The 16339-nt window shown below is 41.2% G+C and overlaps 1 protein-coding gene across 5 annotated transcripts; it reads left to right on the top strand.

The window, feature by feature from the left end:
• Positions 1-938: 938 nt before the first annotated feature.
• Positions 939-15773, top strand: LOC139291083 (UDP-N-acetylglucosamine--peptide N-acetylglucosaminyltransferase 110 kDa subunit). 5 transcript variants are annotated; one of them, XM_070912998.1, is made up of 22 exons: positions 939-1268; positions 3370-3520; positions 4394-4637; positions 5036-5104; positions 8504-8620; positions 8713-8792; positions 9246-9441; positions 9568-9708; positions 9849-9949; positions 10238-10391; positions 10807-10908; positions 11028-11207; positions 11544-11702; positions 11862-11951; positions 12093-12218; positions 12394-12564; positions 12691-12807; positions 13127-13297; positions 13675-13827; positions 13944-14196; positions 14404-14527; positions 14610-15773. In XM_070912998.1, the coding sequence occupies exons 1-22, from the start codon at positions 1232-1234 to the stop codon at positions 14782-14784; spliced, it is 3111 nt and encodes a 1036-aa protein (XP_070769099.1). In that variant the 5' UTR covers positions 939-1231; the 3' UTR covers positions 14785-15773. The 5 variants fall into 5 exon arrangements, with proteins under 5 accessions (XP_070769099.1, XP_070769098.1, XP_070769097.1 ...); XM_070912997.1 differs by having other exon boundaries at positions 3340-3520; XM_070912996.1 differs by having other exon boundaries at positions 3340-3520; positions 11028-11225.
• The last annotated feature ends 566 nt before the right edge of the window (positions 15774-16339 follow it).

Genomic DNA, 16339 nt, shown 5'->3' with positions numbered 1-16339 from the left:
CATTTAATAAACAGATTAACAAAATTGTTACGCAAAGGTAAGGTTCTGCATAAGGCTCGAGCCAGACGTGTGTCAGTGTTAGGAAATCTTTCTTTTCTTGAATTAAATTTGAAAATACAGTATGTCCCTGGACTAGCACCATTTGTTACACCAAACAACACAATTAAATTAAGTAATTACATTATCTAGCATGGTTATCAATGCAATATTTTTGGAATTATGCTGTTTTTAATTAATGTGTCCCTATTGTCTTGCATTGCTTGTGCTATTTTAAATTCCCAGAGCAGCATTAATAAATTAAGTACAACCACAAAGCTACATTTCTGCATTTATTTGGGACTACTTGTGTCAAAATGCAAGGTAAAATAAGCAGTAATCTATATTCTGGTACATTAATGTGTACAGTTGTGTACTTTAGTGTGTAAAAGTAACACATATTCTAACTTGAATGTTCAGTACACTACAATAGGGGTCTATTGTACAAGCCTGCGTTTCAGAGTTCTTTAACCAACTCATTATTGTATCGTATGCTTATCTTTAATCATTCCTTTGATCTGAACCTCACAGACTGCAGAGTTTGGCATGACAGACATATTTAGATGTCATGCCATGTTGAAATCGACAAGAAAATCATCCCATGAATCTTAGAGGCACTGATGCTGCCATGTGCACTCTGTCTCACTGCACCAATGTGTTCTTCCGCGCGATATCATTCATAATCGGTTTATTTTTGGTGATGAAACTATAACGCATGGTTAGCAAAACAATGCTTCAAGCCCGCATCCTATTAATCATTATTTTTTACAAATACGACATTTATTACAATTTTACACGCATGTTTTCTCATAATAACTATGTGCGGAACTAGTTTCTTTCCCAAATTAGTTCCACCCATCTCGCCATTTTATGTTCCATAGCTGCTTTGTTGTCAACAGAAAACCAGCTTGAGACATCAAATAGCAGATTAAATGCGAGTCAAAAGTTAGGTAACGAGGTTAGTTGATAATTATTAAGTTAGATATCAGTTATATACCAACCACTGCAAGATCTTCATCTAGCTCTCTACGAGGTACGGAGAATCAAAGATTAAGTTAGCTACTTAGCTTGCCTGGCAACGTGTTTGCTGGCCACAGTCTACAAAGACGACTGCTCGTCGCACATTTTTCTCTGAAATTGTTATCTGCCAGAAGACACATTGACGACCACCGTGCAGGACACGAAGACTGAGGAGATGGCGACCTCAGTGGGAAACGTGGCTGACAGCACAGGTTGGTTGCTTCTATTTAACTAGCAAACGTTAGATGGCAAGTAACGTTAATGTAGGAAGCAGAGAAGACGACCCTATCTGGTGTTACAGCGTTTGATGCGATTGAACTGGTGGCTAGCAAGTAGCTAGCTAATATTCATTAAAATGAGTTAAGCAAGTGTACTAGGCTTTCAGCAATACAACATTGCGTCACATAGCTGAACGTAATGGCATTTGTAGTAAAGTAGGCCCAGTTTATGCCTCCCCTGCCATATCGCCTCAGTCTCTGGCGAAGGCTAACGTTAATGGCAACCTAAGTTAGCATAAATTGTGGCGGTTTGTAACCAATAACTCTCTTTTAAATGGTCCACGAGTGTCAATTTGACGACTACTAAGTGTACGAACGTTGTATTTACGTTAAACTGTGAACTTATCACAGGCGAGTAACGTTTGCGTCAAGGGTTTTGCCCAAAATGGTTTGCATTATAGCTAGCCAAGTTAGCTACCGTGTAACGTTAGCCCAAACGACATCAAGACGCCGTTGTATTTTGCTAACCAGAGAAAAATGTCTTCCTCTGCTTAAAACAACACCACCTTTTGATTCTGATAACTGTTAACAGCTACTACTCGTCATGGCCACTGACACAACGAGGGCCCTGTAGCATCCTGCTGCTAAAACTGGCTGTGTAGACATCACTGTTTTGCGCAGATGTCCAAGGTTAAAGACTGCTTTTTTTCCTGCGGACATTGCTTTCGAGTTTATTCTAAACGTGATCAGAGGAACTGATGTCTGAATGTGGTCATTAACAGCATTTCATCTGGCTGTCACTGGGTGCTTTATGATATTGAAGCTATCCGTCCTTCTTGCATACAAGCGTTATTACGTAATAGTCATGGATGGACCTGATCTACTGCGATCTTAGTGCATGCTAGTTATGGCATCAATTTGCAGGTGGGTGGTGATCAAACTGTAAGCCAGTTGGAATGCCCTCAAACTATTAGACTTCCCGCCCACCCTGCTGTACACCTATAACCATGCCATGCATGATGTGTCTTTGGCTTCATGTTGTTTATGCCACACCCTGCTGTAACTGACCTCAAGTGACACTGTAGGTCCTCCTGAAATGACTGTTGACACAATATGGGAAAGAGAATAATAAATATAATATCATAACAGTACAGCAAAGGTAATTTAATAATGAAAACCAGAAACATTCTGTACAAGAGAGATGGCTTATGATAAAAAAAACCCATACAAAATGAAGACAAAATCATTATTTACAGCCCCACATATCTGCTGTTTTAAGGCTGTGTGTTATTGAAGCGTGACATGACAGCTGTACTGTGAAGCTTGTGATTTATCTTTTTAATGTGTGAAATCCAAAGTGTATCATCCCCACCCTGTGTTTTTTGTTTTTTCATCTCATGCATTAATTTTGTTTCCAAATTTGGTATTACTTTTTGACACTTTGTGGGTGGAAACCCTGGTTTACTTTTATGTGTAAGTAGTATCTCACTAAATTTGTTTTACCGATTGACAAGATGAAACTGTGTGCCAGGAACGCATAGTGCTAAGTTAATCAGCCTTAACAAACGTCTTTCAGCTAAGTGGTATTGTTTGAAATCATTCTCACACTAAAACATTTACAAATAAAGCATAATTGAGTGTATGGAAGATTGCATTTTCTTGTCTTTTAAATAGAACAGCAGTCAATTTAAACATGTTATTGTCAGTCTTCTGCAGTTATGTGAGCAATGCAATTCATAGACAACCTTGCATTTTGCATAAAAAAAGTAATTAGCTTAATTGAAAAGATTTTTTTTTTAATCCAATTGTGACCCCAAGAATTGAAATTGGAATGTAAAATTCACAAATATTTGTCATGATTGCAACACTTGATCTCAGATCTCAATGCTCCCTTTATTTTGTCTGCTGCCTTGTTTTCTGTTGAGTTCAAATTGTTAGCCACTATTCATCATGGGCAGCATTAGCTTCATCTCTTTATTTTTTGTTTTCATTTGTCTGCTTTAATTTCTTCCATCACCTCTAACATGTTGTTTCCCCCCCTCCTTGGGCTGTGTTGGTGCTCCAGAACCGACAAAACGTATGCTTTCCTTCCAAGGGTTGGCTGAGCTGGCGCACCGAGAATATCAGTCAGGGGATTTTGAGGCAGCTGAGCGCCACTGCATGCAGCTGTGGAGACAGGAGCCTGATAACACAGGCGTGCTGCTGCTCCTGTCCTCCATCCACTTCCAGTGCCGAAGGCTCGACAGGTGAGGTGTGGGGGGGCTGACTCAACGCACACTGAACATGTGGCGTGGAAGTGGCAGAGAATAATGGGGCTTCTGTGACTTTCAGTGCACACAGCTGGTCTGGGGAGTCAAATGCAACAACTCAATGGTCTTCTGGAAACCCTGTTGCTCGGTTTATAATCGCACTCTGTCTCCTCGTGATTCTAACACTGTTTCGGTGGTGGCCATACCCTTGCTTTGCAGGTGCCATGGTGAAGGTTTCGGGTCTTGCGAGTTACAGGTTTAAACGTTTGATCTTGTTTACTCTTCTCTATTTCTTCAATGTGCCCATTGCCATAGTATCAGTGTACCCCAAAGTCATTTGAATTTAGTGTGTTGTCATACTACTGTCAAATGAAGCAATAAACAATCAGGCTGAAAATATGCACACAAGTGCTGAAATTATGAGTTTACCAAATAATGACAGTTTGGTTAGTGATCTTTCATTGTTTATTAAGTAAAAATTCAACAGTAGCTAGTCAAAGCATGTGCACTCTGACGATCAAAGCCAATATGGTGCATATTCTTGGTCGTAGATGTACCACTTATCTGTACACACACAGCCTCATTTGGAGTATACTACCAGCATGATAAGTACCTTGCATAATGGACACTTAAATGATGGATCCTCTATGTTTTGAAGTTGGTGAAATGTCTGTTTACTATGTCATGTGTTTAAGTTTTCAACATTTTAAGAATATTAATTTTGGTCTGCTGTTTAAATATTTAACCATATGCCTTAAAACAAGTCCCTCCTTTTCACCACTTTCACCTTGCTGCTGCCTCCACACAATGCATCGAGCCAGCCACCTCCTGCAGACTTTTGACCATTCTGTACCCATTCTGGCCCTACAGATCTGCTCACTTCAGCACCTTGGCCATCAAACAGAATCCAATGTTGGCTGAGGCCTACTCCAACCTGGGAAACGTGTACAAGGAACGTGGGCAACTGCAGGAGGCCATAGAGCATTATCGCCATGCTCTGAGACTGAAGCCAGATTTTATTGATGGATACATCAACTTGGCAGCAGCTCTGGTGGCCGCAGGGGACATGGAAGGAGCAGTGCAGGCTTATGTGTCTGCATTACAGTATAACCCTGTAAGTGTCATGTCTCATGTTGAAATCCTTTTAAGAGTAACTTAACGCCAGAATGAAAAGCAGCACTTATTGTCCTTTCTGGTTGAAAGTCTCAAGCCTGTTTCAACTCTGACCAAACCTAGGATCACTGATAGGTGTGGTCAGAAATGTGCTCTGTGGCACCTGTAACCACACCCAACAGTGATGTCACAGGGCCCTGGAGTACTCCTGCTCTTAACTGCAGCAAGGTGAACAGTTAAACCACTGGAGGTCAGCAAAGACAAGATCTTAGGGAGTGTTAAGTTATTCTTGAAATTGACAGCAAACTCTGCTAATAAGGCAAACATATGTGGAGTCAACACATTGATCTGCTGTATCAGTAAAATTAAAGTGTTTTTTGTTTTGTTTTTTTGCCCTAGGATCTTTACTGTGTGCGCAGTGACTTGGGCAACTTGCTTAAAGCCCTTGGGCGTTTGGAAGAGGCTAAGGTATGTTACAGAGGGTCGACATTTGTATAGATGTGTTGTTTGTATTTTTGTTGTAGATTTTTTTATTTTTTATTTTTTTTTGTCCATACATTTTTGTTTTTAGTGTCGCCCCACTAAGGCCATAGATGTCCGCCCCCCCCCCATTGACATTTTTAAGCCAAATCAAGTCCTTTCCCTTCAACCCCCTCGGCCAAGTGAAGGACAGGAAATGGTAGCTTTTTCAAATTTTTCAGAGTTCCAGTGAGCTTCTCAACTTCCCTAACTTACTAAACACCTTTGGAAGTATTGGACTGCAATGTGGCCACCAACTATTCTTTATTTTTATTTATTTTTTTAAATCATAGCGCACAAATTTTCTGTTGAGTACTTTTTAGGACAGCTTCATGTTTCTTGTTTTTCAGTATAGTACACTTCACTCTTAGTCCCAATGTCCTTTGCTTTATCCCGACCTTTTACCAGAGGTCAGCCCCTCTCCTTTCAGGAAGAAAGGCTGAAGTTTTTAAATCAAAACAGATGATCTGTATTGTCATTTTTGAACCTTGGCCCATGCATTTTCATATAGTTGCTTTTGGAGGGAAAATGCTGGCTCGGTCTTTGAAGAATATATGAACTGAATCTAGTTTATCTTTGCAGTGCAAAAGATAAGATGGTTTCTAACCTAAACACTATACTCCAATATTGTTTACCAAGTGCCCAATTACAAGCTTTTGGTCACTTGGTTTTCTGTCAGTACAGTTGCTGCCAGTGTGGGTTTTATTTCCAAGTGTTGCACTTCCATTTGCCATTTTAATACTTGTGTCTATATTGTGGGGGGGCTCCCTGGGTTGGGTCAAATCTGAACATTTGGAGTTGTCCCACTGGTTACAGGCCATCTTATTTCGTGCTAGAGGGGGGTAAAGGAGTGGGGAGGAGCATCATGGAGTCACAAGCTCCCCTGCTCTGTCGCTCCACCCCCCCGCGCGCTTGCTGAGGATTGGTGGAGTGTGCGCGCTCAGAGCTGTCTTCCTGACCAGTCAGCTATGGACAGTCACTGCTGAAGCACATCCCTACAGTGCTTCTCATGCACGCATGCATTAGCTTTTCTTTTGACATTGGTTGACAATGAAAAATGAACCCAGTTGGTTATCTATTCTGATATCCACTGCTATCGAATTGCATGTTTAACTGTGTGGGTTTAAGAGGGCTCATTCCCAAGTACCTTAAAATGGTCCAAGTGGCATCAGGCAGACAGCTCAAAATCTGTACTCCACCACCTGCGTCAGCTGCTGGGTTAGAAAGACAGAAGCACGCGCAGCAACAGCGATGACCTCTTTATTTCAGAGCTGTGGAGGCTTCTAAATACAAATGATTACACCGCAGACTTTTCTCCCTACCCCATTGGCCAGGATTCAAGAAAGCAGGCCCGGATAAAGAAATCAAAGTTTTAAAAATATTTCATGGAAATGCAAAAAGAATAAGAAAAGCAATGATTAATACTTCTTCCCTTTTCCTTCAAATATGTAATATTATTCCCAAAGAAATGGGATCAGTTCATTTGGGCAAGATCAAGCCAGTAACTGCCCTCCTGTAGAAAAGTAAATTGAAGCTTGAAGACTATATTTCGCTGATAAACTGAACACATCAAAGCCTTTCTTCCCTCCCAGTTACCCTTCAAGCATTTCTTTTGATTTCTTTGAAATGAAACATTCATTGCATGAATGAAAACTAAGAATAGTGTGTTTTTATGTTTGATGTGATTTGGAAGAACCAATTTTATTTCCATATTTAAAAAAGAATGTATTGTTTGAAAACTTTTACTAACGGTCTTGTTTTCTTATTTTGTCTCTTTTGGTTTTTCCGCAACTGATATTGTTATTTAGAAGGTTTCAGGTGGGTGACACTATTCCTGCGTAGGTGCCTGGCGGAAAGGAACACTAGGGCAGCCTCAGTCCTCTCCTCTTCTTCCAGCCAGCTGCGGCCACCACTCTGACAAAGTCCAAAAATATGGTAACGGGTTTGTAACTGCCAACAAAAGAAAAACCACCTCACTTCATGCTTGAGCTCCTTTGTCTTGTGGCTTCCTTTTGAAGAGCAAAAGAAAAAAAGTAACTAATCAAATCACAGTAAGCATTTCTTAAAATATGCTATACTAATTACCCAATTCTGTATTAAGTAAAAAGAAACTTGGATTTGGAAGCAATAATGGTGAAAAACAAGTAAGAACCCTCTAACTCTTACATGCTGTTTATTTTTCCTATTTTGTTTTGTTTTTCCTTCTTTATTTTGGAGTTGCAGCGTTCTGATGATGATGCAGATAGTGCGCTGTGAGTCTGCAGTAGCGCAGGGGCTGCGCAGCGATACCTTCCAGGCAACCAAAAAGGCGGAAAGCGCAAGCATGCGACCCCCACCCCCCTCACTCCCTTTGGCCTGTTTGTTGCGGACCTCTCCCCACTCACAACCAGCCTCGCTCCCAAATGCCCCAAAATCTCAGACATACTTGGCCTTTGAAAAAAAAAATTTTTTCCATGAAAGTAAATCCTAATTCAATGACAAATGGCTGTTTATTGTTTATTGGCTGTTTATTTCCAAATGACCCATGTCTTAACATCACAGTGTAGCCACTGGTGGATCCCTCAATCCCCCCTTTATTCTGAGATACTTAATGGGTGCTGAGTGTGTGCCAGTCTGGTGTTGCAGGTGTTTTGCCAGGGGTTGTTGGTCTGCAGCTGTCTTACCTGGCCATTCAGCGAGCGCAGCAGCGAAGTAATGACCTTTGCCTGGAGCAAGGTCACGCAAGCAGCATATCGTGAATGTGGTGGTGGCGGCAATAGTCACGCACCACGCGCTCGCGTTTGTTGCGCATGCATTACAGGGACCATCACTTGCATGAACTGTCAAGCATCCTAGGTTGTGCAATATCATGCCCACTTAAAATCTACAGCATTCATGCAGATAATTGGGATATTTTAAATATTATTATTATTATTATTATTATTATTATTATTATTATTATATTTACTACTTGGGGTTGTAACTAATCAGTGTTGATATTATTAGAAGGTAGCAGCAGACTGTACCTGATGTGGGGACCACTACATGTCATGAGAATGTGGTCATAACTGAAGGATGAGGGCCTTCGTGTGGGTGTTGGTTGGATCTGCGCAGCGTAGGAAAAAGCAATGCAGCTTAGCGCGGCAGACTTGCGCACACAAGCCCATGCTGCAGACTCACTTTTTGCCATGATGGAGAATAGTCACTAATTTTGCTTTCTCTGCCCTTTTTGTTTTTTCTTACTTTTATTCTCAATCTTCTATTTGTTTTTATTTTACAATCCCTTACCCTCCCTTCTACATACTATACCTCTCCCATTCTACCTCTTCTCCTCCTTTCCTGTGGTTTTTCATTGTAAACCCATTGAAGGCTTGTTACCTGAAAGCCATTGAGACTCAGCCCAACTTTGCAGTGGCGTGGAGCAACCTGGGCTGTGTGTTCAATGCCCAGGGAGAGATATGGCTGGCCATACATCATTTTGAAAAGGTCAGTTGCATAACTTTTGTAAGTCCTACTACTTTTTGTCTTGGTATATTTTTGTGTTGTGGCATTTTTTTAAGCTTTGTTTCAATTTTTAGGCCGTGACTCTGGACCCAAATTTCCTAGACGCATACATCAATTTAGGAAACGTTTTGAAGGAAGCCCGCATCTTTGACAGGTGAGTCCAAACCGTGACATAGTAGACATTATGATGCTCCCTTTATCCATTCATGTCTAATCTTTTGTCTTTGAAAGCACCACCCTACCACACCCCATGTGGAATTTTGAATGAGTCAAGAACTTGTTTGTCTGTGTTGATCTTGTAGCTATGTTTTTGCATATCATTGTTTAGGCAGGGCAGATTTGCTGCACCTACAGAACTGCCATCATGGCCAGGGCTGTAACGCAACTGCTAAAATAGTGGTTTTATTTTCAGCCATACATTTGTAACAGTATACAATGTGCTCCAATAGTTAATTTGTGTAATATGTGTTTTGCAATTACAGTGGTTAGTGCCCCTAATGGCTTTTAAAAGATATTTTATAAAGACAAAAACTACAATTTCAAATTTCAGCAAAATATTGATCTCGATAATAACCCGCACTGTATCTTCCTTATCTAATGTCTCTAGAGCTGTGGCTGGATACCTAAGAGCCCTGAGCCTTAGCCCCAACCATGCGGTTGTCCATGGAAACCTGGCCTGCGTCTACTACGAGCAGGGCCTCATTGACCTGGCTATTGACACCTACCGTCGTGCTATTGAATTGCAGCCCCACTTCCCTGATGCCTACTGCAATTTGGCAAATGCCCTGAAGGAGAAAGGCAATGTAAGGCAAAACTTTGTGCCCCCTGTCTAGACAATGTTAGATACCAAAATCTTGACTATTTTAGGTCTCTTTAAGCCAGTAAGCTTTTGCTGAATTTAACTTTTAAAATTCCAATATCTTTCCCAGGTGTCTGAAGCAGAAGAGTGCTACAACACGGCCTTGCGTTTGTGTCCAACCCATGCAGACTCCCTTAACAACTTGGCCAACATCAAGCGTGAGCAGGGCAACATTGAGGATGCAGTTCAGCTCTATAGGAAAGCACTAGAAGTGAGTTAGGAGTTAACTTTTTCTGTTCTTGATATTTCTGGTATGAATAGGCCTATTTAACAAGGCCATGTTGATTGCCTACATGTAAGCATGGTATTCTTGTACAGTTCTTCTTAGTAACCCTTTCTGTTTTTCATCAGGTGTTCCCAGAGTTTGCAGCAGCTCACTCTAACCTGGCCAGTGTCCTGCAGCAGCAGGGAAAACTCCAGGAGGCCCTCATGCACTACAAGGAGGCCATCAGGTTTGTAAATCTTTACTATAGTTATCTGCTGACTTTGTATCAATGTGGTGTTATTCTACAATAGTTACACCTCATCATATTGATGCCACGTCACTCTGCTCAGAAATTCCATGCATTGGTGAACATCCCTCACGTTCTATACAGTTTAACCTGGTGGTTTATTTTTTTACATGTGCAGTCTTTTCTAAAAAAAAATAAATAAATAAAATGGTGGTAAATGGTCATAAATCAGCTGACACTAGGTAGTAGACATAACAGTCGATGTTATGTTTTCCTGTTTGATTTTAGAATCAGCCCCACATTTGCTGATGCTTACTCAAACATGGGCAACACACTGAAGGAAATGCAAGATGTACAGGGAGCGCTGCAATGTTACACCCGTGCCATCCAGATCAACCCTGCTTTTGCTGATGCCCACAGCAATTTGGCCTCAATCCACAAGGTAGGAATAGTTCTTAATTTATTCCCTTATTTCTTGCCAGCTGTAATGACCCAACAGCTCAAACAGCAATGAAATTGCAATAATCTTGTCACAATAACATCCAAATTATATTTGTGCCTCTAAACAGTTGGAATTAGTCAATAACGGTGTATTGACTAATGGGTTCATGCTAGTAAAAATGTTCATTTAGGATTGTACTTTTATTATTTCTGTGTCAGGCAAACGATAATGGACTTGAACATTGCAATATTACTTTCTTCAAAGTACATGTTTTGGTTGCTTTGAGGAGTTGCATGCAGATAATGCACACGCTTAGTTGTGCATTACCACCTGTTTATGTGCACTAGAGTGCATTGCTGTTTTTGCAACTTAATGCATTTTTGATTATGTATTCTAATGTTTTCCTAACTATTAGGATTCTGGAAACATCCCAGAGGCCATTGCATCTTACCGCACAGCCTTGAAACTCAAGCCGGACTTCCCTGATGCTTACTGCAACTTGGCACATTGCCTGCAGGTTCTTATGTGCTCATATCTTTGTCAGATATTTACAGTATATTCAGTAGGTTCTTTATTTTGCTCCTATTGAATTAGAAGTGAATTTTCTAAACCCTCTTATTCCTGTCACTCTTCCAGATTGTGTGTGACTGGACAGATTACGATGAGCGGATGAAGAAGCTTGTGAGCATTGTGGCCGACCAGCTGGATAAGAACCGCTTGCCTTCAGTGCACCCACATCACAGCATGCTGTATCCGCTCTCCCACGGCTTCCGCAAGGCCATTGCTGAGCGCCATGGAAACCTTTGCCTGGACAAGGTACACGCACTGATCAAAGCAAGTAAACTTTAATTCATTTTTGGGGGGGATGGAAGGTGGCTGGTGATGACAGTGGCTGTCTGCAGGGATATGGGGAAGGTAAGGGATGGGCAAGATACTGGATATATTTTAGAGGTAAAAGCAGGTGGTGAATGGGTTGCTTGCAGGGATGAGGGTATGGTATGAGGTTGGACATGAGTTTAGATGAATCGGTGGTTGTTTTTAGTGGTTCAGTATTAGCCGGCCATTGCTACTTTGTGTGTGTATGTAACCCAGTCAAACTATAATTGGCTCTCCTGCTGTAGTTGTATTCTTACACTATTGCTTATTAAACAGATCAATGCACTGCACAAACCTGCTTTTGAGCACCCGAAAGATCTGAAGGCCAGCAGTGGACGTCTGCGTGTTGGCTACGTAAGCTCTGACTTTGGCAACCACCCCACTTCACACCTGATGCAGTCCATTCCTGGAATGCACAATCCTGAGAAATTTGAGGTTGGTGGTCTGTATTGTAATTTTAATTTTAGAAATTACAAACTTGTGTATACAGTACTTGTTACATGTTACAATTTGTGGTCTTGCCAGTAAATGATGCAAGGGGGTGATTGAAATTGTTGTTAACGTACGTAAAAATTTGTTTGCTTATTTTTCAAGGTGTTCTGCTATGCGCTCAGCCCTGATGATAGTACCAACTTCCGAGTGAAAGTGGTAGCAGAGGCTCATCATTTCACAGACCTCTCACAGGTAACTGTTATGACCTGGACTTGCTTCTTCATCAGTATTTGTATATGTATTTAAGGATGTGAATTTTTAACTGACTGTTGTTGTTGTATGTGATGTCAAAAACAAACCATTTTTACTGAAACTCGTACCTCTCTCTTTCAGATTCCTTGCAATGGCAAGGCAGCCGATCGTATTCACCAGGATGGAGTCCACATTCTGGTCAACATGAACGGATACACAAAGGGGGCCCGAAATGAGCTGTTTGCCCTCCGCCCTGCTCCCATTCAGGTGAGCACTGCATATGATTTCTGACAGAGTTGTAAACTGTAGATAAATGTCACCAATGCAAATGCATAACTGCACCTTCAGTCATATTAATCTGATCTCTGTTCATGGGAGTCGACAAAACACTGTTGGCATCGAAGAATTCACAAATAATTAGTTGTTTCTTCCCGTTCAACAGACTATGTGGCTGGGTTACCCTGGAACCAGTGGAGCTCCCTTCATGGACTACATCGTCTCTGACAAGGAGACGTCACCTATCGAAGTAGCTGAGCAGTATTCTGAGAAACTGGCCTACATGCCCAATACTTTCTTCATTGGAGACCACGCCAACATGTTCCCTCACCTCAAGGTTTGTCCATCCTTACATTGCTACTGTTTGTTTCTGTGAGTGTCTTGTTAAAAAAATAGCAAAATAAAACACAATATCTAATATAATCAGGGTGTTAAACATTTGTGTTCTTTTTTTAACCCACAGAAAAAGGCAGTGATTGATTTCAAGTCTAATGGACACATCTTTGACAACCGCATTGTTCTTAATGGTATTGATCTGAAGGCCTTCTTAGACAGTCTGCCAGATGTGAAGGTGATAAAGGTGAGTTGGGAGAATTTCCAGAACCTTGTAAGTCGTTGTTTTGTGTATTATTGACAAACCAGTGAGTTTAGTGTGAGTGGGGCACTATAGTTCAGTTTTGGACCTGTAGATGGCTTTTTTTTCTTTTTTTTCTTTTTTTTTTCCTATTTGTTTATATATATATATTGTTGACTTTGAGTCACAATGACACAGCAGAACAAAACAATGAGTTTTCTATTGTAAAATCATAAAAATGTTGTATGAACCATGCAGTCAAAATATATTTATTTAAAATAAATATATTCAAGCATTTAAATTTCAAATTGTTCCCTGTTACTAGATGAAATGTGACAACAACCAGGATGCTGCCGGTGACACAAATGGAGCTCTGTCCATGCCTGTAATCCCCATGAACACTGCAGCTGAAGCTATCATCAACATGATCAACCAAGGCCAGATCCAGGTCACAATCAATGGCTTCACCGTCAGCAATGGCCTGGCCACCACACAGGTATGTCTAACGTGGACACCCTTAAAAAACAACATTTACAAATGCTGAAACAAGGCAAGAGCAGCAATTTAATTTAGCTTGCTGCTTTTCCAGATCTTTTCAGCAGATGGGGTTGTAGTCTCTGAGACTGTGTCTTTACAGGTATGGTGTCTTCATGAAAGTAAGGTGGAAGCACAGAACTGTTGGTGAGGGAAAGGGTGGCACTATGGATTGGCTGCAGAATTACTGATACTGTCTTGGCTTTCCAAACTGCATATTCTCACCAGTAGACTCAGTACCATCAAGTGGTTCAAACAGTCAAGACCTGTCACACTCTCTGGATGAAAGCATTGAGGCCACTCCACCTCTAAGCAACACTGTTTTGTCCCCAACTTTAGATCAACAACAAAGCTGCCACTGGAGAGGAGGTGCCACGCACAATTGTTGTGACAACCCGCTCCCAGTATGGTCTCCCAGAGGACTCCATTGTCTACTGCAACTTCAACCAGCTCTACAAGATTGACCCCCCTACTCTTCAGATGTGGGCCAATGTAAGTTAGACACACTTGGTTATAACAACTGGTTTTGAGTGTTCCTTCAACTCTGCACTTGAATGCTTAAGTCCTTAAGGTTAGCCATACATTTTAAAACTCACCTCTCCCTGCAGATCCTGAAGCGTGTGCCCAACAGTGTGCTGTGGCTTCTTCGTTTCCCTGCTGTTGGCGAGCCCAACATCCAGCAGTACGCTCAGAACATGGGTCTGCCTGGCTCTCGCATTATCTTCTCGCCTGTGGCTCCCAAGGAGGAGCATGTGAGAAGGGGCCAGCTGGCTGATGTGTGCCTCGATACTCCTCTATGCAATGGTCACACCACAGGCATGGATGTTCTCTGGGCTGGAACACCCATGGTCACCATGCCAGGTGAGGACACTAGGGTATTAAGGGACAGACTTAAAACCCTTGGTTACTAATTGAATAAAAATGTTATAGTTGTTCCAACTATGATACTCAGAAAATACAACCATTTTACAAATGAAATTGTCTGTTTTCTTATGGTAAAATAACTAGTATCTGTAGAGCAAATTTCAAGTGAAGGCTGCTTTTTAATTGTGAAACTTCTTTGTAAAGGTGAGACCCTTGCCTCCCGTGTGGCTGCCTCGCAACTCAACTGTCTGGGCTGCCCTGAGCTAATAGCCCAGAGTCGCCAGGACTATGAAGACATAGCAGTCAAACTGGGCTCTGACATGGAATAGTAAGTAGAATTTGATCTGACTTCTTTCGAAAAACATTGTTGTTAAATTGTGACGTCTGACCATTTTCTTTGTCTCTTCCAGCCTGAAGATGGTCAGAGCACGTGTTTGGAAGCAGCGAATATGCAGCCCTCTTTTCAACACCAAGCAGTATACAATGGACCTGGAGAGGCTCTACCTGCAGATGTGGGAGCACCATAGCAATGGCAAGAAGCCAGAACACATGGTCCAGACAGTAGAGGCCAGTGAGAATGCCTGAGCTGGAAGCACGCTGATTTATTTTTCCTTACACCCCAACCGTGTCCCACCATCTTTTTTTTTTTCTGTTTTTTTGTTAACCATTATCAGCTTGGAATGGTTTCCACTCCGGCCCTCTCCCTGAATGATTGTTTCCATCTCTCTCATTTACCATTATTGGGACTCTTTATTTGGAGGAGCCTACAGATGTCCACATTTGCCCCCACCCCCATCACATCCGTCGTTGCATCACACATCTGCATTTCCTGAGCCAGATAGAGCCTGAGACTTTGAGGCCCCTCGTCTGAGACTCCTGTCCTAAAACAGTATATTTGGTGAGCATGAGAGGATTGTGAATGCCCTGCTTACCCCGTCAGTACTTGGATCAGTGGATTTTTTTCCTGTTGGTGTGCATACAGGACTAATTGCAGCTTGTGGAGAGAATGCCCAGCCGTTGTTACTTGTTGATCTATTTATAAACGGATTAAGAGTGTTGTGTGTTTTTAAAGGGACAATGTTGCACCATGAAAATTGTAACTGACTTAAATTTCATCAGCTTTAACATAAAATTGTAAAAAAAAAAAATAGGTTGCAACTCCTCTTTAGTTTGTCTTAAGCTGTTATTAAATTACTGCAATGAGTAGATGTTAAAGTTTTGAGGAATATGGTCTAGATGAAGACTTCTTCCCCTCACCAAATGCCAACTTTTATTCATTTTGTTGTCAATCAAGGAATATGTTCAGTAGCTGTAGTCCTATTTGATGTCGCACTATGCTTGTAAAGAATATTGGACAAAGCTGGACAAAGGAGCTTCAATTCATTGGAAAGGGCCTAAATTTTGGTTTAGATGTCAGAGCTGTTCACAAATTGATCGTTTTTTTTAATCACTCAAAGCAGGAACGGCCTAGGTAAGTATTTTCTAAGCAGTTTTTCTTTTTGTATTGTCCGTTAACTGTATGCTGTCAATGATGCCACGATGCTCTGAATATAATAAAAAAAATAGATTGCAAACTCTGTACTGTCTTTTGCATTCACGTGATTCAGTTGTTGATGTTAACGTGGCAACAAATCTATAATAAATAAACTGATAGTTACTCCAGTAGATTTTGGCTTTTTTTATTTTTTTTTGGTGCATTTGAGTTTCATCTGCTATGACTAAAACTGTCCGTCACCATAGTGAGTTGATTTATGAGCTCTCCATGGGGACCAAGGCACTTCAACTGCTGGTTTTCTTTATTCTAAACATGTTGCTGAAACAGAAAAGACCACTGATGGAGCATGTATTAATGTATTTTACTAATGTAGAAGTAGCAATATCACAATGCCAAAATGTACTATTTTATTAGCATAAAGTTAACAAAATGTAGTGAAGTTCTTATGCTCATCATTGGTTGCTTCTTGCAAGTACCTTACCTGAGAAAATGAACGGAACAGCACTCAAATAAACGTAATCAGACACATGATTGGTGGTGGGCGTGGACAGACCGTTCCCCGGTCATTTCAAGCCCGCTCCGATTGGTCTAATGTCTTCGTGACAACTTCCGGCGTAATGCAGCGCAAGATTTGAATTTTCCTAC

The sequence above is a fragment of the Enoplosus armatus genome, chromosome 10 (genome assembly GCF_043641665.1).
Source record: "Enoplosus armatus isolate fEnoArm2 chromosome 10, fEnoArm2.hap1, whole genome shotgun sequence".
Lineage (NCBI taxonomy): Eukaryota > Metazoa > Chordata > Actinopteri > Centrarchiformes > Enoplosidae > Enoplosus > Enoplosus armatus.
Note: the sequence above shows the minus strand (reverse complement) of the source record. Positions and strands in the feature narration are given on the sequence as shown.

Coding starts and splice junctions, on each gene's coding strand:
- LOC139291083 (XM_070912996.1), top strand. CDS start 1,232: ATGGCGACCTCAGTGGGAAACGTGGCTGACAGCACAG. Junction 10,909..11,027: donor ACTTGGCACATTGCCTGCAG/GTTCTTATGTGC, acceptor TCACTCTTCCAG/ATTGTGTGTGACTGGACAGA. Junction 13,828..13,943: donor CTCTTCAGATGTGGGCCAAT/GTAAGTTAGACA, acceptor CTCTCCCTGCAG/ATCCTGAAGCGTGTGCCCAA.